Consider the following 22,384-nt stretch of genomic DNA (forward strand, 5'->3'; position numbering starts at 1 on the left):
GCGTCCAGATAATTAAATGTAGATGAGAAGAATTATCCGGTCCACGACCTTGAGTTAGCAGCTATTGTTCATGTCTTGAAGATTTGGCGGCATTATTTGTACGGTGTCCATTGTGAGGTTTATACTAATCAATGGAGTCTACATCATCTGTTTAAATAAAAGGATCTTAATTGCGACAGCGGAGGTGGTTAGAGTTGTTGAAGGATTATGATATCACCATTCTCTATCATCCCGGAAAGGCCAATATGGTGGTCGATGCCTTGAGTCGTAAGGCGGAGAGTTTGGGCAGCTTAGCATACTTACCAATAGCAGAGAGGCCTTTAGACTTGGATGTTCAGGCCTTGGCCAACCAGTTTGTCAGATTGGATATTTCCGAGGCGAGCCGAGTTTTGGCTTCTGTGGTTTCTCAGTCTTCTCTTTATGATCGTATCAGAGAACGTCAGTATGATGACCCCCATCTGTTTGTCATTAAGGACACGGTTTAGCACGGTGATGCCAAAGAGGTCACTATTGGGGATGACGGTGTATTACAGATGCAGGGCAAGCTATGTATGCCTAATGTAGATGGTTTGCGGGAGTTGATTCTCAGGGGCTCACAGTTCATGGTACTCCATTCATCTAGGTGTTGCGAAGATATATCAGGATTTGAGGCAGCACTATTGGTTGAGGCGAATGAAGAAAGATATAGTTGGGCTTGTAGCTCAGTGTTTAAATTGTCAATAGGTACGAGCATCAGAGGACGGGCGGATTGCTTCAGAGACTTGAAATTTCGGAGTGGAAGTGAGAGCATATTACCATGGACTTCGTAGTTGGGCTCCCATGGACTTTGAGAAAGTTTGATGTTGTTTGGGTGATTGTAGATCGGTTGACCAAGTTCGCGCATTTTATTCCAGTTGGTACTACTTATTCTTCGGAGCGGCTGGATAAAATTTATATCCGCGAGATTTTTCGCCTACATGGCGTGCCAGTGTCCATCATTTCAGATCGGGGCACGTATTTTACATCACAGTTTCGGAGAGCAGTGCAGCAAGAATTAGGTACACAGGTTCAGTTGAGTACATCATTTCACCCTCATACGGACGGACAGTCCGAGCACACTATTCAAATATTGGAGGATATGCTACGCGCTTATGTCATTGATTTTGGGGGTTCTTGGGATCTATTTCTACCACTCGCGGGGTTTACTTACAATAATAGCTACCAATCGAGCATTCAGATGGCTCCGTATGAGGCTTTATATGGGAGACAGTGTCGGCCTCCGGTGGGTTAGTTTGAGTTGGGTGAGGCTAGGCTATTGGGTACTGATTTGGTTTAGAATGCTTTGGAGAAGGTTAAATTGATTCAGGAGCGGCTTCGCACGGTAGAGTCTAAACAGAAGAGTTATGCAGACAGGAAGGTTCGTGATGTTACTTACATGGTTGGGGAGAAGGTTTTGCTAAAGATTTCACCCATGAAGGGTGTGTTGAGGTTTGGGAAGAAGGGCAAGTTGAGCCCTAGGTATATTGGGCATTTTGAAATACTTAAGAAGATTAGAGAGGTGGCTTATGAACTTGCATTGCCGCCTAATCTATCGAGTGTTCATCTAGTGTTTCATATATCTATGCTCTGGAAGTATGTCGGGGATGCGTCTCATGTTTTGGATTTCAGCACAGTGCAATTGGATGGTAATTTGACTTATGATATGGAGCCGGTGGCCATTTGATACTGGCAGGTTCGAAAGTTAAGATCAAAGAACATAGCTTTAGTGAAAGTGCAGTGGAGAGTCTAGCCAGTCGGAGAAGCTACTTGGGAGATTGAGCAGGATATGCGGAGAAATTATCCAGACCTATTTGAGGTTCCAGGTATGATTCTAATGTGTTCGAGGATGAACATTTGTTTAAGAGGGAGAGAATGTAACGATTCGGTCGGTCGTTTTGAGTACTACAATGTCGTTCCCCTATTTACTGCTCAATTTTTGCTTTATAGTTGTATAAGACTTGGTGGGGTAATTGGTTCGGGTCCAGGGAGGTTTTGGAATGAATTGGAATACTTAGTTCCAAGGTTTAAAGCTTAAGTTAAAATAGTTGACCGGAGGTTGACTTATGTGTAAATGACCTCGGAATAGGGTTTTAATGATTCCAATAGCACTGTATGGTGATTTTAGACTTAGGAGCGTGTCCGAAAAATTATTTGGAAGCTTGTAGCTAAATTAGGCTTGAAATGGCGAAAATACGAAGTTTAAGTTTGGATGTTTGACCGGGGAGTTGAATTTTTGATAACGGGGTTGGAATCTAGTTTTGAAAATTGTCATAGGTCCGTTATGTCATTTATGACTTTTGTGCAAAATTTGAGGTCAATCGGACTTGATTCGATAGGTTTCAGCATCGAATGTAGAAGTTGGAATTTCTTAGTTTCGTTAAGCTTGGGTTGGGGAATGATTCGTGGTTTGGTGCTGTTTGATGTGATTTGAGGTTTCGACTAAGTTCGTATGATGTTTTAGGACTTGTTGGTGTATTTGGTTGAGGTCCCGAGGGTCTCAAGTGAGTTTCGGATGGCTAACGGATCAAATTCGGACTTAGAACAAAACTGGAAACATTCTGCGCCATCTGATGCAATCGCACCTACGGAAATTGGCTCGCATGTGTGAGCTCGCAGAAGCGAGCTTGGAATCGCAGAAGCGTGTGGTCCGCAAATGCGGACAAAATGTCACAAAAGCGCGACCGTAGAAGCGACAACCTGGTCGTAGATGCGACCTGGGCTAGGAGTGCACTGGTCCGCAGAAGCGAGAATGGCGCAGAAGCGGGAGGAAAAACCGCATAAGCGATTAAAATTCCGCATGTGCGGAACCTCTGGGCAGTCTACAAAAACAGAGGGGTCCGAGATTTTCTCCTTTTTAGACATTCCAAACACGGGTTGAGGCGATTTTTCAGAGAGAATTCACGGGAAAACTTGAGGTAAGTCACTTATGATCATTGTTAGTCAATAATATTAGATAATCATTGAGTATTTCGACTAGATTGCGTGTTTTGTGGTGAAATAAGAGGAATTGGCCCTAGGAATTTCAAAAAAAGAATTTACGATTTGGAGGTCGAGTTGATGTAGGAATTTAGTAGTCTTGGTATGGTTGGACTCGTGGTTGAATGAGCGTTCATATTTTGTAACTTTTGTCGAGTTCTGAGACATGGGCCCCATGGATGATTTTTGAGTGCAATTTCGGATTTTATTGGAAAATTAGTATTTTTATATGGAATTAAGTCCTATAGTTTGCATTGACTGAATCAAATTATTTGTGACAAGATTCAAGACATTTGGAGGCCGATTTGCGAGGCAAAGGCATAGCAGAATAAAGAATTACACGGTTTGAGGTAAGTAACAGTTCTAAATTTGGTCCTGAGGGTATGAAACCCCGGATTTTGTGATGTGTGATTGTTTTTGAGGTGACACACATGCTAGGTGACGGGCATGTGGGCGTGCACAGTAGGAATTGTGACTTGATCAATTCCATGGATCTGCGTAGTTGAATAATCTGTTGTTATCAGTACATTTTTCCACGTATTAGAGAAATCGAACTATAAATCATGTTTAAACCATGTGTTGACACTGTAGCCCATAGAGGTCGTGTATATGTTGAATTATCTGCTAAATTATTATTTTGTACTCGGTCACAGTTTATTTGCATATCATATCTCAGTCTCTATTGTTCCTTGTTAATACATTGCATCATTTCTGTTTGGACTGATTTTCATGATTACTGAGAGCCCGAGAGACTGGAGAGATTGATGACTGAGTGAGGTCGAGGGCCTGATTGTGAGATATTTATACTATGGCACGTGAGTTGTCCGTGAAACACGTGAGTTATCTGTGCGGATCCAGATATATATACTATGGCACGTGAGCTGTCCGTGCAACACGTGAGTTGTCTGTGCGGATCCAGATATGTATACTATGGCACATAGGTTTTTCGTGCAGTACGTGAGTTGTCCGTGTAGATCTAGATATTATACTAGCACGTGAGTTGTCCGTGCAGCACGCGAGTTGTCCGTGCGAATTATAGCGCTTGGGCTGAAGGAGCCCCTATGGAGTCTGTACACATCCCCAGTGAGCGCAGGTACCTACTGAGTGCAAGTGTTGAGTGTTGAGCGAGTGGAAGGACTGAGTGACTGTTGCTATGAGAGAGTGCATTGATTTCATTATTGTTGTTCTACAATTGTCATATATTACTGATTTAGAAATTTTTGAGAGATATTATCTATGTTTCAGTTGAACTTGACATGAAATTACTATTTTGGCCTTAAATGTTGAACTTGAAAGCATGCATACTTTCTTATGTTGGAAATTACTGTAATTGGACTTAGTTATGAAGCCCGTCACTACTTTCAGTTCTTTATTTAGTAATGTTACTTGCTGAGTTGGTTGTACTCATACTACACCCTGTACTTCGTGTGCAAATCCAGGTATTTTCGGATACAGTGGGTGTTGATTTTTTCGTGCAATTGATTTTCCAGAGATTCCGAGGTAGATGTCAGTGTTTCGCAGACCTTGTCTCTATTTCCTTTCAGTTGATTGTACTGTTCTATATTTTCTAGACAGTGTTTTATCAGTCAGACTATGTTATCATTTAGATGCTCATGTACTCAGTGACACCGGGTTTTGGGAGTGTATTTTATATCAATATGTGTGGAGTTTTTCTATTAAATTTACACATTATGTTTTCAAACTTAAAGGAAATTGTAGTTTATTGAGATTGTCGACTTGCCTAATACCACGATATGCGCTATCATGACAGGATAGGATTTTGGGTCGTGACATGATCGTCGACGATATTGTTGATATAATGTAGCGCTCAATTTTATTAATATGTACGAGGATCTTGAGCTCAAATCTGTCATAGAATATTGACAAATAAATGATTGGTCAATAAAAAATATGCAATCAAGATTGACTTCACTTGAAAAACGTGAAGTTTTGGACTGATAGTCCCAATACCTAAAAGTATAAAGCCAGTGGGATGACACAAGATATTTTGTAAATATCCTAGCATTGATTATATGGAAACATGTTCTCTTATGGTGGACATAGTTGCTTTCAGATTTTAGTCTGGCAATACCTGAAAAATTTGATATGCGTATATAAAAATCATTGAAGGATTTAAACTATTCTGAAACATATCAAGGTTTCCAAGAAATATATTAAATAAAGTTTCGGCAAATCCTTATGTGGATTAAAGCAATCATGGCGTACATGTTTTATTTTTGTATCTAGTGCAATTGGTACACTAATGTATCTTGCTAAAACCATGAGTATAATAATATGCTTGCAAAATATAATTTTACTCATATGTGGAGATAGTGAAATATGATTAGTGTTATATTGCAAAAGGAATCCTTGATATAGATTTGTTTATTCTAACAAATAATGTCAAGATTTTGTTGGTTTTGCAAATACAGACATTTCTTGAAGATCGTTCTTCTAATAATCTATTTGCACGTGAGGGTACTACTATATTATGATATTCGACAAGACAATCAATTATTGATACTTATTCAAGTCATGCCAAGATACTAACAACTAATAAAGCAAGTACCTCAACACACAATGAATGTGTGATTTTTCTTTGAAAAAGAAGATTTCAATAATATTGAAGACAATGCTGCTTGCTTATCTCAATTGGAAGAAGGATACATTGAAAGCGACAAAATAAAGCATATTTCACCAAAGTTCTTTTTCAAACATGATCTTCGACAGATTGATGATACAGATGGTCAACAAATTTATTTGATTGATAATTTGGCGGATCTGTTCAATGAATCATTACCGATCTAAACATTTGAGAAGTTGGTATACGGGATTGGAATGCGTCATTTCCGAAAAGTAAAGTGATGTTTTCATCAGGGGGTAAGATACGCGCTGCACTCTTTTTTCCTTAGCTGAGATTTTATCCCACTGGGCTTTCCTAGCAAGTTTTTAACGAGACAACAAACAATGCGTATTACATATATGTGTACTCTCTTTCCTTCACTAAGATTTTTTCTTAGTAAGGTTTTAACGTGCACATTATCTATAGGCATCCATGGGGGAGTGTTATGAAATATTATATTATGTAGTGGATGTCTATAACTCCTAAAGAAGTTACTCCCACTACTCTTCTACATTAACCTCCCACTACTTCTTACCATTATGATTGTAACTCCTACACATCCATAACCTACTCCATGATCTTCCTTCATGATCTCAATAGTTAATACCATGTTCATGGAATCCCTTTGTATAATTACCTAAATATCATCATATAAATAGAGGGTTTGGACATCACATTATACACACATGAATACATGGAAGAAATAAGAATCTATCATCTCTTGCTTCCTACATTCTTGTCTATTTTCTTGATATTATTACTTTGAGTTAAATTTCTTAAATGATGAAATTGTAATTCAAGTATATTTACATGTTATCCTACGGCTCATGATTTGCTTATAATTCTCAAGAGTCAAGAGAAGCAAAAGTAAATAATAAAATACGGTAGCTCAATACAACGTTGTTGATGGTGGTTACAGGCTTCGGGTGATGTTTGGCATGATTGTTGCGTCTCTAGCAGTAATGTCTATAGTCATCTTCAATTGTGGAGAGTCCGGTGAGGACAAGCACAAGTCTCACACTGCTCATAAAGCTTTGCGGGTGGAGGTGGATGTTAAACATCTCAAGGGAGGACATATATATGGGCGGGGGGGGGGGGGGGGGGGGGGATAAAACCACTATTTACTCGGTTCACTTGCTTATCTTTCACTTAATTGTTGTGTTTGTGTCTTCTGTCATTAAAAGGCTATGAATTGCACTTTACTTTCTGTGTATCGACTTACTTTTTATTTGGGAAACGTTTGAGTTTAGTTCTCGCAGCTATGTTTTTAGTGGGGACATTCTGCCATTCTCATACTTTCCTGTCTAAACTCATGGTAAGACAAGAAAGTTTAATTATTTTCTGCATTAAATCGTAGTTATTCAATCAAATCTCTAGATCCTTCAAACACTCTATTTTTATTAAAACAAAAAGATGTATATAACTTGACTTGTTGCTTAAAGATTCTATTTATACTTGTTAAAACAAAAAGATGTATGGGCAATCAAAGATTCTTTCTCATATGGAGTCACTGCATCAAAGAAGCGTCCGCAATTGACTCAAAATTTTGCTTCTTTCCAGCATTGCACACCAAAACTTCTGAGATGAGTTAATGACTCGAAATAACTGGAATTTTGATGAGACAAGTATTTTGTTCGAGGATGGCCTTATTCTTATTGATTGACAACTTACAAAGAATTGTATGTTTTACGTACAAAAGAATATATGAACAGGAAGAAATAGTAAAACACAAATACAAGTATAGGAAGAGCATATGAATGACCAAATCAGTTGTATTCCTAAAAATACAAGTAGTTGGAGGAATCTGGACAGTTACTGGTGACTCTAAAGAGTATAGCTCGAGCTTCAACAATTGAACGAGGGGGCTCAATATCCTTCTCTTGTAGAGCATTTCCTTGCAATCTTTGCATTTGAGAAGCAAATATGTCATCCAGAATCTGTAAATTGAACCATGCTGAATATCATCAAGAAATATTTGCATAAATATTACATTATACATACTGAAATTTAGCTCCACTTACCCCAAGAGCATGGTAAAAACCACTATACCACACTCGGTTCTCTTTTCTTCCTTCTAAGAATTTCAGTATGATCTAGCATAAGAAAAAAGAACAAAACGCCATTGACTTAAAGGGAAAAGAAAAAGGTAAAATAATTAGTGTAGTTGAATAGCTCAAATTTGAGATGGTCACTAGATAAACCAACCTGTCCCATTTTGTCCCAAAATCCACGGCAGATTGCAACAAATATTCCAACTCCGGGTTCTAGCCTGGTGGGACTTAGGGTCGATCTTCAGTCCTTTATTTCCATGTTCTGAATCTGACCTACCATGTCGTAGGCGAGCTCGATATCGACCGTTTACAGATAGTCCCCTCATTTTTCGGAGAGTAGACGACGAGAAACGACATGAGCTTCCGGCTCTTACTTCGATACCCCGCGACAGAAACGACAAAACAAATGAAACGTCTCGCCAGTCAAGTCTTAATCGCCTTAAATGCATGTCAGCCACCGGTCGACCATTACTAGATGTGAACCGTCACTGAAATACTATAAATACATCTTTCTTTGTTAATTCGAACCGTACATTCAGACCTTCTACCCTCGTACCTTTAAAATTTCAATACTTTCTAACAGTTATACTTTGGTTATTTGAGATCCTTTGTGAGAACCCTTGTTCATTTCCATCTCAAGACATCAAGTGTACCCCTTTAACTTCCTCTTTTTCCTCTTTTTCCTATTTTTCCTCCATTTTTAAAGAAATGGCGAAGACTTCAAAAACCGTTCACCAAAAAGAAATTCCCTCTACCTCTCAGCCGGCTACTCAGGAGACCGTTTCGCGTACTGCTGTCGAGGAACCAGTAGCGGAACCCACATTGAAAATCTTTGTCCCTGGAGGTTGCTCGGTAACCGCCGATTTCAAGGTTGAAAAACCTTCCCCCGTACAAGGCCGATGTGAGGAGGTCTCGAGATACATATGCTCGATCACTGAAGAAGTCCTTCCTATGGTCAAAAAGAATTGCAATTGGGTTGAGAAGTACGTGGTGGTTCCCGGACCACATCAAGGGATACTTAAGTGTTTACACTTATCACTTTACACTGGGCCCATTGGATTAGGTCATCATCGACTTCTACAGAATTCATCCCTCATTCGTGTTTACACTTATGTCTCGGTCAAATTCACCCCTCATTCTGGAGGATCATGATCCTTCTTCGATTCTTCATGAGCAAGATCGATGGATGCTCGTTCACCGTCGACCACCTCATGCGCCTATGCAGTACCCGAATCTTTCGGGGGGGTGGGCTGATAAAGCTCGCGCGTCGGGCCAGTAAAGCCCCGTTCTCGAGTATTGATGATGATCAGGATCAAGGCTGGCTAGGCCGTTTCATCCTAGTGAGGACCTCAGACTTGATCCCAGCCAAGCGTACGCCGTTCTCCGAGAAGTGGAATATATCACGTAAATAAAATTTTGTTTTCAAAATCTTATTTTACGTTTTGTTTCCTTCCTTCTTATTGGTGCTTTGAGGTGGTGCAGCTATCGCTCAGGTCCCGAATGCATTCCCTCGACTCAAGGAGTGGGTCGAGGGCATTGTGTTACAAAGGCCATATTCCAAGAGATCATGGCACAAACTTTCGAAGGTTCGGTGGGAGGCCCGTTCTCATGGTGAGATTCCTTTCCCGAGTAAGTAATATTTGGGTTCCTCTTGTGTCATTAAGATCTCACTTGTTTCATTTCCTTTTGCAGGTTTATCCAAGGATGTCACATTGAGGCCTTCATCCCGTGGTGAGAACTTCCCCGCCGATTCCCCTGCTCTGAGACAGGGTGGTGAGAAGAAAAGAAAGAGAACTCCGAGTTCTCCGAGCTCGGAGAAGAAGAAACTAAGGAGAAGGTTGGTGCGCAAATCGAAAGAAAGCACAAGCGCTCGAGCACTATCTTCGGATTCACCCTATCGGTTGAGGGACGAATCAAAAGACTAAGGTGAAGCCTTCGATCTAATGGCCCGCATGTCATCGCAACCCGAAGAGCAAGGGGCCTCCAAACCAGAGAGAGGCGAGGCCGATTTTCCTCAAGTTAGGGAGGCCGACGAGCAGGTCGTGGCCGAAGCTTCTTGGGATGTGGGCAATGCCCCAAAGGAAGTACATGGTGTTATAGACATCACCGGGTTGCCCTCGTTCACCGAGTCTATGTATAACGAGGCTCAGACGGTAAAGGAACATCCCATCGAGGGGGCCCACAGAGCAGAAGACCCCTTCTGCGGTGTTTTTGATGGCGTGGATTCTACCGCCACGGAGGATGTCACAGGGTTGGGTGACTTGGAGGTGCCAAATAAAAGTCCATCTTCGGGAACAAGCGGGCCTTCCTCAAGCCCAAAACTGATCAACCGATTCCCAGCTCCGAGTGTGGATCCTGACCGGAAGCGATCGATCGTCATCTCCATTCCGGAGGATGCCTGGGTCCTCTCTGCCCCCGTAGGGGTGGCTAGCTACCTTTGGTGTCTGGTGACTGAGGAAGACCAAGCTAAGATGGCCGAGGTAGACGCGCCATGCATGTTCAATGAAGCATAACAAGCGCTAAGCCGGGTAACTTCAAATATCTCTTGATGACTGTAATTTGTACTTAGACTAATTTTTAGATGGTCCTAACATTTTTCTTTGTGTCTGCAGGCCTCGGTGCTCCATCATAAAACATTTCTTCGATATCGGGACGAGCTGAACCAACTTGAAGCAGAGGTCCGAGGGCTCACTGATAAGAGAGATACTTACAAATTTCTCAGTGAGTAGCATGAAGGGGAGGCTAAGAACCTCCGAGACGAGCTGGAGATGGATCAGAAGCAGCATGCCGACCTGGTCAATCATGTAAAAATGTTTGAGGTTAGTGTCGATGACCTAGACTCGGTGACTAATGGTCATAATCCGCAGGTCCAATAGAAAATTGATCGGATCGACCAACTTCAAGCTGAGATAGATGTTATCAAGGCCGAAACCGATGAATGGAGAGGTAGGATTGACCGTCTGACCTCAGAAAAGGAGATTGCTCGGGCGCAGCTAACTTCAGCTGAGACCCAACTTCGAGAAACAAAGGAAAAGGCTGAGATGCAGGCCAAAAGGGTTGAGGAGCTCCAGTCTTAACTAAGTGTGTCCGTCTCTGATCGAGAAAATCTTACCAAGGAGCTTAAAATGGCCAAGTCGGTGGTCTTGGTCATTAAAGCCGATGCCGATGAGATGGTGGCCCAATATAAGGCCAATGCCAAGGCGGCCCAGGATTGAATGAAGGATATCATCGATAAAATCCCGAAGGGAGGCCCTTGAGGAGATTCATGCTCGGGGTTTCGACTTGTCGACCGAAATCGAGAGTGCTAAAGGGCTCAAATCCCAGGCCAAGAAGTTGGCTTATCCCGAGGATGAAGAAGGCTCCGAGGATTCGAGCGGATCCGAGGGTGGAGGAGACTTCGAAGACCCTAGCGATGAGGAGAGCTCCGGAGAAGACCAGGCCGTTTATGTGCCTTGTACAATTTTCTTTGGTTTTTGTATTTTTGTACTTTTGTACTTTTTTGTCAAGGTCGTTTGGCCTTTGTAAAGACTATATGTATATATAATACTAGACTTCCTTTTCCCTTCGACAATTTCTGAGTTTTGTTTTCCTTTTCTTTATTCTTTATGTTTGCAAAGATCGAAATGCCTAAGCATGAAATAATTAAATCATGTTCGGAGGTTCGAACAAGCCTTGCCTTCGATATTATTTTGTTTAAGGCATCTTAGGGGTTCTGTATGACCAGAACCTTTCCCTAAAGTACTTATAATTTTTTAGATTAGAGTTTGTCGAGTGTAGCCTTTAGAACCGGTTAAGAAATTTTTCAAGGCCTTGTTTTTTGGTTACGCGTCTCGGACGTCTTTGAGCCGTTTTAATATGACTGTAGCCGTTTAGTTTGGGTGTTTCCAAGTGGACTTGTCACCTCGAGTTATCCGGACTTGCCTAAGATAATAGTCCCTGAATGGGGATGGCCATAGCCTTTAAGGTTCAGGCGCTGCCTAATAGGTCTTGTGCCCCCGGGCTGTCCGAGTTTGTTTCCGCATGGCAGTCCCCTAGTGGGAGTGATCATTTGAACTCGAATAAAGGCGGCCCTTGGGTTCGATACCTTTAGGGGATCAAATGTAAGAAATTCAAAAAGAAAAGAAATTTTTTCAGGGACAAGATGTTTATCCGCAAGGTAAAGACTTTCTTTTATTTCTGTGCGTAATATATACGATTACACATGTGTACAAACTTTATGTCAGGGTTCTAGCAATCTATGTGGGAACGGTTCATTTGACCGTTTGGCCCTCACAGTAAATCCTATCGATCAAACCGAGACCATTCAATCGTAAAGTGTCTTTCCTTGCTAAAGTCGTTATCCTAGGGTAATGCCCCCAGTGTTCGGGGCCGATCATAGAGAGGACTCAAATACTGTTGTCGTGATCTTCGATACTAGTTCGTAACCGGCTTTTGATTCTAAGTTAGCATGATTTACTGTTTCCTCGTTAAAAACCTTACCGGAAAACCCATTTGGGACAAAACCAGTTCAAGGAAAAAAAAGTGCAGCGCGGGCTTTCAGGCCTAAAAATTGTATCGTTCTTTGATGGTTGCCTGCAAGTGTTAGTTCGAAATGCAAATAATTAAAAGGAATGAATAGAGTTGTACTTTAGCAGTAGTATTGCCTCAAGTGAGTTATGTTCCAGTTGTTCGGTAGTTGTTCACCGTTCATTGCTCCGAGTTTGTATGATCACTTTTCGGTGATCTCGATAATTTGATATGGCCCTTCCCAGATCGGCCCCAGCTTCCCTTTGTTCAGGTTTTAGGTGCTTAGTGTGACCTTCCTTAACACTAAGTCCCCGACATTGAAGTGTCGAAGGTTGGCCCTTCGATTATAATACCTCTCGATCCGCTGTTTTTGGGCGGCTAATCGGACAAGGGAGGCTTCGCGCCTTTCATCTAATAGCTCCATGTTCGTGTTCATGGCCTCGTCGTTTGATTCCTTGGTTGCATATTGGAACCTGAGACTTGGTTCTCCGACTTCAACCAGTATTAGAGCTTGGGCGCCGTAAACCAGCGAGAACGGGGTGGCCTCGGTACTGGACTTCGAGGTCGTATAGTATGCCCATAGGACTTCAGGCAGGATTTCCTTCCATTTTCCTTTGGCGTCAGTTAACCTCTTTTTGAGGTTTTTGAGTATGGTTTTGTTGGTCGATTCTGCTTGTCCGTTTCCACTAGGGTGGTAGGGTGTTGATAGGATCCTTTTGATCTTATGGTCTTCGAGAAACTTGCTTTCTTTGCTGCCGATGAATTGTTTCTCGTTGTCGCACACGATCTCGGCCGACATTCCAAACCGGCATATGATGTGGTCCCAGATGAAATTGATGACTTTCCTTTCCCTGACCTTCTCGTATGCTTGGGCTTTCAAACATTTAGAAAAATAGTCAGTCATAAATAATATAAATTGAGCCTTACTGGGAGCCCATGGAAGGGGGCCAGCGATGTCTATTCCCCACTTCATGAACGGCCATGGTGACAAAACTGAATGCATCAGCTGCCCGGGTTGATGAATCATCTGAGCATGTCTTTGACATTCATCACATTTTTGTATGAACTCCTTCGCGTCCTTTTCCATGTCGATCCAGTTGTAGCCGCCTCTAATTACCTTTCGAACCAATGATTCAGCGCCTGAATGATTTCTGCAGGTGCCTTCGTGTATTTTCCTCAGAACATACTTGGTATCTCTTTGTCCTAGACATATCGCGAGTAGGCCATCGAATGTTCTACTGAACAAGGTTTCGTCTTTGGACAAGCTAAATCGGGCTGCCTTCGTATGTAGGGACCTCAATTCTTTTAGATCCGAGGGCGGTTTTTTGGTCTTTAGATATTCTATATATTTGTTTCTCCAGTCCCAAGTCAGGCTCATTGAGTCTTTCTCGGCGTGGCCTTCTTCCACTACCGATCTCATGAGTTGTACGACTGCCCCCGAGTTGAACGCATCGTCCTCGACCGCCGACCTTAGGTTAGCAAGGGTATCGGCCTCACTATTTTGATCATGAGGTACGTGTTGTAGAGTCCCCTCCTTGAATCGATATAATGTTACCTGTAACTTATCCATGTACCTTTGCATTCGTTCCTCTCTAACCTCGAACATCCCATTAACTTGGTTCACCACAAGGAGGTAATCTCACTTAGCTTCGATTACCTCCGTCCCCAAGCTTTTGGCTAGTTCGAGACCTGCAATCATGGCCTCATATTCGGCCTCGTTGTTATTCAATTTTGCAGTCCTAATAGATTATCTTACTACATTTCCTGTTGGCGGCTCAATACGATGCCAAGTACTAACCTTTTTGCATTTGAGGCACCATCCGTAAAGAGGGTCTATATCCCCGAAGAAGTCCCCAAGTTTACCAACAACTCTCTTTCGACTTCCGATATTAGGGCCGGCGTAAAATCTGCCACAGAGTCTGCTAAAATTTGAGATATAATGGCGATTCGACGTCGAGATTCAATATCGTACCTGCTGATTTCCATGATCTATTTAGCCAATCGTCCCGAGAGCTCGGGTTTATGCATTATATTTCCCAATGGGTAAGCAGTCACGACACATATAAGATGACATTGAAAATATGATTTTAGCTTCCTCGAGGCGCTTAGCAAAGCGGGCGCCAATTGTTCTAGGTGAGGGTACCTAGTTTTGGCCTTACCTAGAGTCCTGCTAACATACTAAATAGAAAATTGCATACCTTGCTCTTCCCGGACCAGGACTCCACTTACCGCTATCTCCGATACAGTCAAGTACAGGTATAGTTATTCTTCTGTCTTCGGCGTGTGAAGCAGCTACGGGCTCGATAGATACCGCTTGAGTTCCTCCAAGGCCTGTTGGCACTCCAGGGTCTATGAGAAGTTATTCTTCTTCTTCAATAGTGAGAAGAATCGATGGCTCTTATCGGAGAACCTCGAGATGAATCGCCCCAGGGCGGCTATGCATCCAATTAATCTTTGCATGGCCTTCACGTTGTCCACAACCGTGATATCTTCAATGGATTTGATCTTGTCAGGGTTGATCTCGATTCCATCGTTGGATACCATGAATCCAAGGAATTTACCTGATCCAACTCCGAACGCACACTTCTCCGGGTTCAGTTTCATATTGTATTTCTTCAGTATGTTGAAGGTTTTCTTCAAATGTTTTAAATGGTCCTCTTCTCGCAGGGACTTAACCAACATATCATCAATATAAACCTCCATTGATTTTCCTATTTGTTCCCCGAACATCTGATTTACTAGGTATTGGTAAGTGGCACCGGCGTTTTTTAATTCGAACGACATTACGTTATAGCAGTACATACCGTACTTTGTGATGAAGGAGGTTTTTTCTTGATTGTCCTGGTTCATCCGTATTTGGTTGTACCCGTAGTAGGCATTGAGAAAACTGAGGATCTCGTGGCTAACTGTGGCATCAATCATGCGATCGATGTTGAGCAGAGGGAAGGAGTCCTTGGGATATGCCTTATTCAAATTCTTATATTCTACACATATTCTTAATTTATTCCTTTTTTTAGGGACTACCACTACATTCCTTTTTTTAGATACCTCGTCCTTGATGAAAGCATGTTTGACCTCGGACTAAGGTCTCCTCTTTTGCTTGACCGGGTGGAACTTCGAGTCCAGGCTTATCTTGTGAGTGGTTATCTCCGGCGAGATCCCTATCATATCAAGGTGGGGCCAAGCAAAACAATCTTTGTTAGCTATAAGAAATTGGATGAGGTTTTTCCTCAGCTCGGGGATTAACCCGATACCAAGGTATACCATTCGATCTGGGTTTGGTTAATACCAATCGGTCCAGTTCCTCGACCGTTGATTTTATGGTGTCTGAATCGTCGGGGACTACGAAAGATCTGCCTCGTTCCTCCGATCCTGTCGATGATTACTATTTGGCCCCTCTTTTGACCATCCAACTCGGGTCCTCCGATGTTGAGAGTGTGGATGCCGGAATCAACTCATCAACCGCGAATATCTCCTTGATGGCTGGTTGTTCCCCATAAATTGTTTTGACTCCTCCGAGTGTTGGGACTTTCAGCACCTAGTGCATTGTCGAGGGTATTGCCCTCATGTTGTGAATCCATGGTCTCCCGAACAAAGCGTTGTATCTCATATCCCCTTCTATTATATAGAACTTGGCTTCCTGTATGGTTCCGGCGATGTTAACCGGTAATGTTATCTTCCCTTTAGTGGTCTCGCATGCCATGTTGAACCCGTTCAGGACTCAGGCCGCAGGTACGATCTGATCTTGTAGGCTGAGTTATTCTACGACCCTTGATCTGATGATGTTGGCTGAGCTACCTGGATCAATTAACACACGCTTAATTCGAGATTTATTTATGAGTACCGATATTATCAGTGCATCGTTGTGGGGCTACACTATCCCCTCATCATCTTCGTCATTGAAAGACAAGATTCCTTCCCGTACGTAATACCGAGTCCGTTTTTTCCTTATGATGGATACTTTGGTGCGCTTTAGCATCGGACCCAAGGGAATATCGACTCCACCAATAATCACGCTTATGACATGCTGAGGCTCTTCCTACTCGGTCTATTTATTAGAATCCATGTTCCTGAAGTGGTTCTTCGCCCGATCACTCAGGAATTCGTGGAGATGCCCGTTGTTGAACAGTCGGACCACCTCTTCCCTTAGTTGTCGGCAGTCTTCTGTTCTGTGGCCATGAGTTCTATGATATTTGGATATTAGGTTGGGATCCCTTTGGGATGGATCGGACTGTAAAGATCTAGGCTACTTGGTATCTTTGATGCGCCTGATGGAAGATACGATAGCGGCGACATCGATGTTAAACTTGTATTCCGATAATCTTGGTACTTCTTTAGGCCTGTCGAAGATGTTTTTGCTCATGAGTCCCCAGTTGCTCTGACCTCGATCCCTTCTCCTTACGTTTCTCATAGAGTTCCGTCCGGACCCACTGCTTCTTCGGTCCCTATTGTACGGCTGATACCGATCCCTGTTTGATCTCGGTTCACGATCGATGTCTCACTTGACTCTATCGATGGTTCTGATGGGATATACAGACCCGGAAGGGGCCCCAAGCTGATCATCATCGACCCTGATCTTCGATTGATACCTGTTATGGAAATCGGCGTAAGTGACAACTGGATATTCCACCAAGTTTTGTTTTAACTACTGTGAAGCCAACGAGCTCTGAATGTTGAGTCCTTGGGTGAAAGTCTGAACGACCCAATCATCAGCGACCGGTGGCAGGTCCATCCGTTTCATTTGAAACCGTTACACGAATTATCTAAGCATCTCATTATCCTTCTCTTTTACTTTAAAAAGGTCCTACTTCCTAGTCTCGACCTTGATAGCCCTGGCATGTGCTTTCATGAAAGAATCTGCAAGCATAGCAAATGAGTCAATAGAATTATGAAGTAAGTTGTAATACCATATCATAGCTCCTTTTGACAGGGTCTCTCCGATCGTTTTCAACAAGACAAACTCGATCTCAGCATCCTCCAAGTCGTTCCTTTTGATGGAATATGTGTAGGAAGTAACATGCTCGTTTGGGTCGGTCGTTCAATTGTACTTAGCAATCTCGGGCATGCAAAACTTCTTAGGGATCGGCTTTGGAGCCGCGCTCGGAGGAAAAGGTTTTTGCACGAACTTTTTGGAATCCAGTCCTTTCAATATCGCTGGCGCGCCTAGGATTTGGTCGACCCTGAAATTATAGATTTCTATCTTTTTATCATTAGCTTCAATTTTCTTCTCCCCTGATTCCACCAGTTTTGTCAGTTCTTCGAGTATCTTTATGATCTCAGGGTTAGTCCCCAATTCGTTTTCATTTGACCACTATGCGACCAGTTCATCCCTACGGGTGACTTCCCGGGACGGATGAGGTTCAATTTTACTCGGTGCGCGGTTCTGTAACTGAGCTATCGCCGCCTGTTGAGCCTGTAATATTTTGAAGATCATCCGTAAATTGATCCCGTCTCCTCCAATCTTTTGTGTATTTTGAGTTGCCGATCGGGCTCTACCACGGATGCTATTCTCGGGACCGGTAGACAGATTTGCGTTGATAGCCACATGTGAATTAGCATCAATCGGGTCCGCGACCGGAATTTCGATGGGATCAACGAGTGGTACCTCGTCACTGGGCACTATGTTGTTATTTTCACTGTGTTGGCCGAACTCATTGTCAACATGTAGGGGTATTGATTGAGAGTTCGACATTTCGAGCTTTAACTTGAAATTAGAGACACTTTAAAGAATAAGTGTAAAGTAGTGTATGTTACGGAAATTTGTATCAAATAACCACTATTATCATTAGCCCCACGGTGGGCGCCAAACTGTTTACCCTCAAAATCGGATAACAATTAAATTTGTAAGTATTTTTAAGGATACGTGGATTAACTTGAAAGAAAGTGATAAATTAAGTTGCAATTGAAATAATTAATGATAAAGTAAATTCAAACCACACGAATTGGACAGTTTCAATCTCGGAAGGTTAGCCACCCTCGAGCCAGACGCACTTTGAGCAGTATCTCGCTACAGAAGAACAACAACTTAAAGAGAAAAATAATAATTTATTGCTTTAGAATGTGTGTTACCATGTTCTAAATGAATTATCAGACCCCTTTTATATAGTAGAAGAGTCCTACTTTGGGTACAATTTTATAAAAGGTAAAAAATCTCTTGATTTGCTGATTGCCAGTTCCTCATTGATACGTGCCAAGATTCCTGCCGCAATATCCGACCGGTCACGGATATTTCGGTCTTCTATTATGCTAACAATGTTTCTTTGAGATCGTTCGGGGCTAGGATCGATTTCGGGATCACGGCCTCGATATTCTCGAAGGCGGGCATTCCAATCTCGGGTTCTAGCTTGATGGGACTTGGGGTCGATCTTTAGTCCTTTATTGCCATGTACCGAACCTGACCTACCATGTCGTAGGCGAGCTCGATTTCGACGTATACAAAAAGAAAAGTGAAAAGTCTAGCAAATTTCCCACTATCGATCGATTAGACTATTTCTAGAGAAACCAGCAATCGAAGTCTGAAAGTTACTTTCCAGGAAATTAAATATGTAACGCGGGAGAAAGATCATATTCGTAGTTGAAGCATAGAGCTCAAGCAACTTATAAAAACTATGACCAAATCAAAGTCGGTCTTTTGGATAAACTTGCAACTCTGTTGAACATGGCTAGAAGCCACACATGGTCAACTCATACGAAAAGTTTACAACCAATCACAAAAGGCCGCTTAAAGGCTATATATACATGTTGAGATATTGTTTCTTCAGAGAATTAATTAATTAAAGTCTAAACAGAAATATGGCACGATTAATCTATGGTGTGGGAGATGGTGGCTCAGCAATTGAGGGTTCGGGTCTTATGATAATGGTGGGAATGGTGGTTGTGTCTATTTTGATGATATCAATGGTCATTTTTGCTTGCGGAGACTCGTCGAACGGCCGCAAGAAGAGCCATTGGGTCAGCGGTGGGCATAACGGTGGGGGAGGCGGCTGCGGTGGCGATGGTGGTGGGGGAGGCGGCTGTGGAGGCGGTGGTGACGGTGGCGGTGGTGGAGGCGGCTGTGGAGGCGGTGGCGGTGGTGGAGGCGGCTGTGGAGGCGGTGGAGGCGGCTGTGGCGGATGCTGAGTTAGTCAATAATTCCTATGGTTGTGGAGTCATATTGCAATAGCTTATCTTTTGGCTCGTGTAGTCTGTAGATAAGAGGCCAAGTAATTCTTTTGAGAATATTAACTCTGCATGCATGGACTATCCAAGAAACATTATCACTATTTCTAGATCGTAAAAGTTATTGTTGTAAAACTTTGTATTGTAACTGTTTCAACTGTTTCAATTTAGACGAGGTAGTTTGATTTGGCATAAGTAAAAAAAGAAGATTTTTAAAACTTGTGGTCTAAAAAGTTTAAAGGGTAAAAGTTTTGTGGTGTCATGACATTTGTGTAGTTATAAAAATTTCTCATTAAGGGTAAAATGGATAAAATGAATAGTTTAAAATTAAATTATTTCTAAATTTAAAAATATGTCATTTATTTTGGAACAGACTAAAAAAAAATATCTGATCTGTTTGAAATGGAGTGAATAGTTAATAAAGTGGAGACACATTAATTTGTTTAAGATAATTTCTAGCGCTTCTTTAAGTTAATTATGTCTTCTTCTTGGTGATGCTTTATCTCCTGCTCCCAACATTTCAATTTATTTCAACATAGTATGATTCAGTATAGAGTTTAAAAAGAAAATGAATTTATGTGGCTATAAAATATTTGAAACTTATGTCATAAAAACTTTTCATTAAGGGTAAAGTGAGTAAAATAAAAAGTTTAAGAAAATTGAAATATATCTTTGTTTTGAAAAAGAAAATATTATACTCATTAAGGGTAAAGTGGGTAAAAGAAGGTTTTCTCTTATATACTCCCTCCGTTTCAATTTATATGAACTCATTTGACTGGACACGGAGTTTAAGAAAAGAGAGAAGACTTTTAAACTTGTAGTGTAAAATGAGGCACATATATTTTGTGTGGCTATAAATCATTGCATAAAGGTAAATTGTTTCCAAATAAGGAAAGAAGTCATTCTTTTTGGCACGGACTAAAAAGAAAATAGGTTCACATAAATTGAAACGGATGGAGTATTTAACATTGATCGGGCATTTTAAATTTTAATTAAAACCAAGGCCACCCTCGTCTAAACCTTGACTACTAGTCAAAATTTGCTACGAGTATCTATATATATATATATATATATATATATATATATATATATATATATAAAGTTAGGAATACACAAGGTAATGTGGCACCTCTCTATAGCTAGCTTTGGTATTTATCTTTTTTGTCAATATTTTGACATTTTCCTCTTAATTTCCCCTTAAAATATTTGTTGAAATACAAACGACACTCTTTTAGTTTCTATATTTAAATGTTTTTCATTAAGTTCTTTGTTATTACAAGACTTTAAATGCATATACGTTACAGTATAACCGAAGAAGGCAAAAGCTTGTATCAGTTACATTTGGAGCATTTGATATTGTCTTCTACTTTATTTATATATTCATATATTTTGCAAGTTTTCAGTTAAATTTGTTGGCAAATTTCATGACTTATGTGAGCATCCATGGGAAAGAAATTGTGATAATTTTACTACGTATCTTTTGGATTCTCAGTTCTCATATGCACCAATGAAATACAAGATAAAGATCTCTACTTCTTGAAAATTTTATGTGGTTTTCGACAAAAATAAGTGTTGTTATTTTGGCTTAGTACTTATTTTTATTTTGTCCCTCCTCTTATATAATTCTGTGTCTTCTTGGTAAAATATGATTGGGATAGCGAACCAAAAGCTATGGAACTTGGGTGTGGGTCTTTTGTCGAAATGGAATGGCTTTTCTTTCTCTTTTTATTTTGTTTATCCGAAAAACGGATAGAGTTGAATTTGTACGTAGTTCTAAGGATATATGATATAACTTGATACAAACCGTAGGGACAAATAGAAATATCGAATATGGATTGTAAAGAATGCGATATAAACAAGATAGAAAATGATTTTTAGGACTCAGCACAATGGATCAATTAATGAAGCTTAAAAGAATATTTTTTGAGTATGGAAGAATATGGTGCTTGAATTACAATGTAAGTAAAACCTTGGTCCTTACAGAAATAATAACCATGCCCTTTATAGTAGAGGGGTCTTACTTTAGATATAATTAAAAATACATAGTGGGAGACCCATGTTAAATCAGTTTTTTCATAATTCATGCCAAGATTCTCTCCTCTAGTGGGATTGCAACGGCTCTTGTCTATGAGCTCGATATTGACTCGAGCTCTCGATCTTGACTTGAGCCCGATTCTGACTTGGATCCTTGAATTGATTCTGGGTCAATGTTGGTCGGTCTCTGAATCATAAGCTCGATAACTTTACTTTGCATCATAGTTCGACTTGGATTCGAGCTTGATATTGATATCGAGCTCGACATTGATCGGTACCTCGGGCTCGAAGCTTGTTTATACCATCTTCGGAACCCATCTCGAAGTCTTACTTCGAACCATTATATTTTGACCTCGATCAATCGTACGAATGCCGAAATCTATTTCGACCGTATACAGATAGTCCCTTCATTTCTCGAGAAAGATATGGTGAGAAACGATATGATTTTTCAACGGCTCGATCGGATTATAAGCTGATGTTTACATTGGGCTCGACCATAACGCACGTGATAGCTGTCCCATCGATTTAGTTTTTCAAGGCATTTAATGCATGACAGACGGTGGTCGGCCACCGCTGATAATGAACCGCCATTGCTTTAACCTATAAATAGCCCTGCCTTTTATCATTTACCACTTTTACATCTTCAATCTTTCAAATTTCCCAAGTTGTTTTTCATACCCTCTTGAGTTTGTTCGCCAATCTGTGATTCCTCTTTGCAAAAGCCCTTCTTCAAAATTACCAAATCTTTGTCATTTTCTTCTATTCTTGACCTTCAAATTCGAAAATGGCAAAAACATCACAAACTATTCCTCAGAAACAGAAAGCTTCATCTTCACAACCTGCCACCGATGAAACACCGGTAGAGCCACGGCCTAAGGAGCGCGTTCCTGGGGCGTGTGTTCTTACCTCCTATTTTAAGGTCGATAAAGGCTCGTCGGTTCTTGTCCGATGTGAGCCAGTATCAATGTACATGTGTTCGATGACCGAGAGGCACCTCAAACAGCTGAAAAACGATTGC

At 41.3% G+C, this 22,384-nt stretch overlaps 1 protein-coding gene across 1 annotated transcript in view; it reads right to left on the reverse strand.

Annotated features, from left to right (window-relative positions):
* Positions 1-7,258: 7,258 nt before the first annotated feature.
* Positions 7,259-22,384, reverse strand: part of LOC104097776 (uncharacterized) — a 121,538-nt gene continuing 106,412 nt past the window's right edge. Inside the window, exons 21-22 of the mRNA XM_070181437.1 lie at positions 7,639-7,710; positions 7,259-7,554 (exon numbers count right to left, since the gene is read on the reverse strand). Of these exons, the coding sequence (XP_070037538.1) occupies positions 7,396-7,554; positions 7,639-7,710 (231 nt within the window). The 3' untranslated portion in view covers positions 7,259-7,395. The remainder of the gene's footprint in view (positions 7,555-7,638; positions 7,711-22,384) is intronic.

The sequence above is a fragment of the Nicotiana tomentosiformis genome, chromosome 7, assembly GCF_000390325.3.
Source record: "Nicotiana tomentosiformis chromosome 7, ASM39032v3, whole genome shotgun sequence".
NCBI lineage: Eukaryota > Viridiplantae > Streptophyta > Magnoliopsida > Solanales > Solanaceae > Nicotiana > Nicotiana tomentosiformis.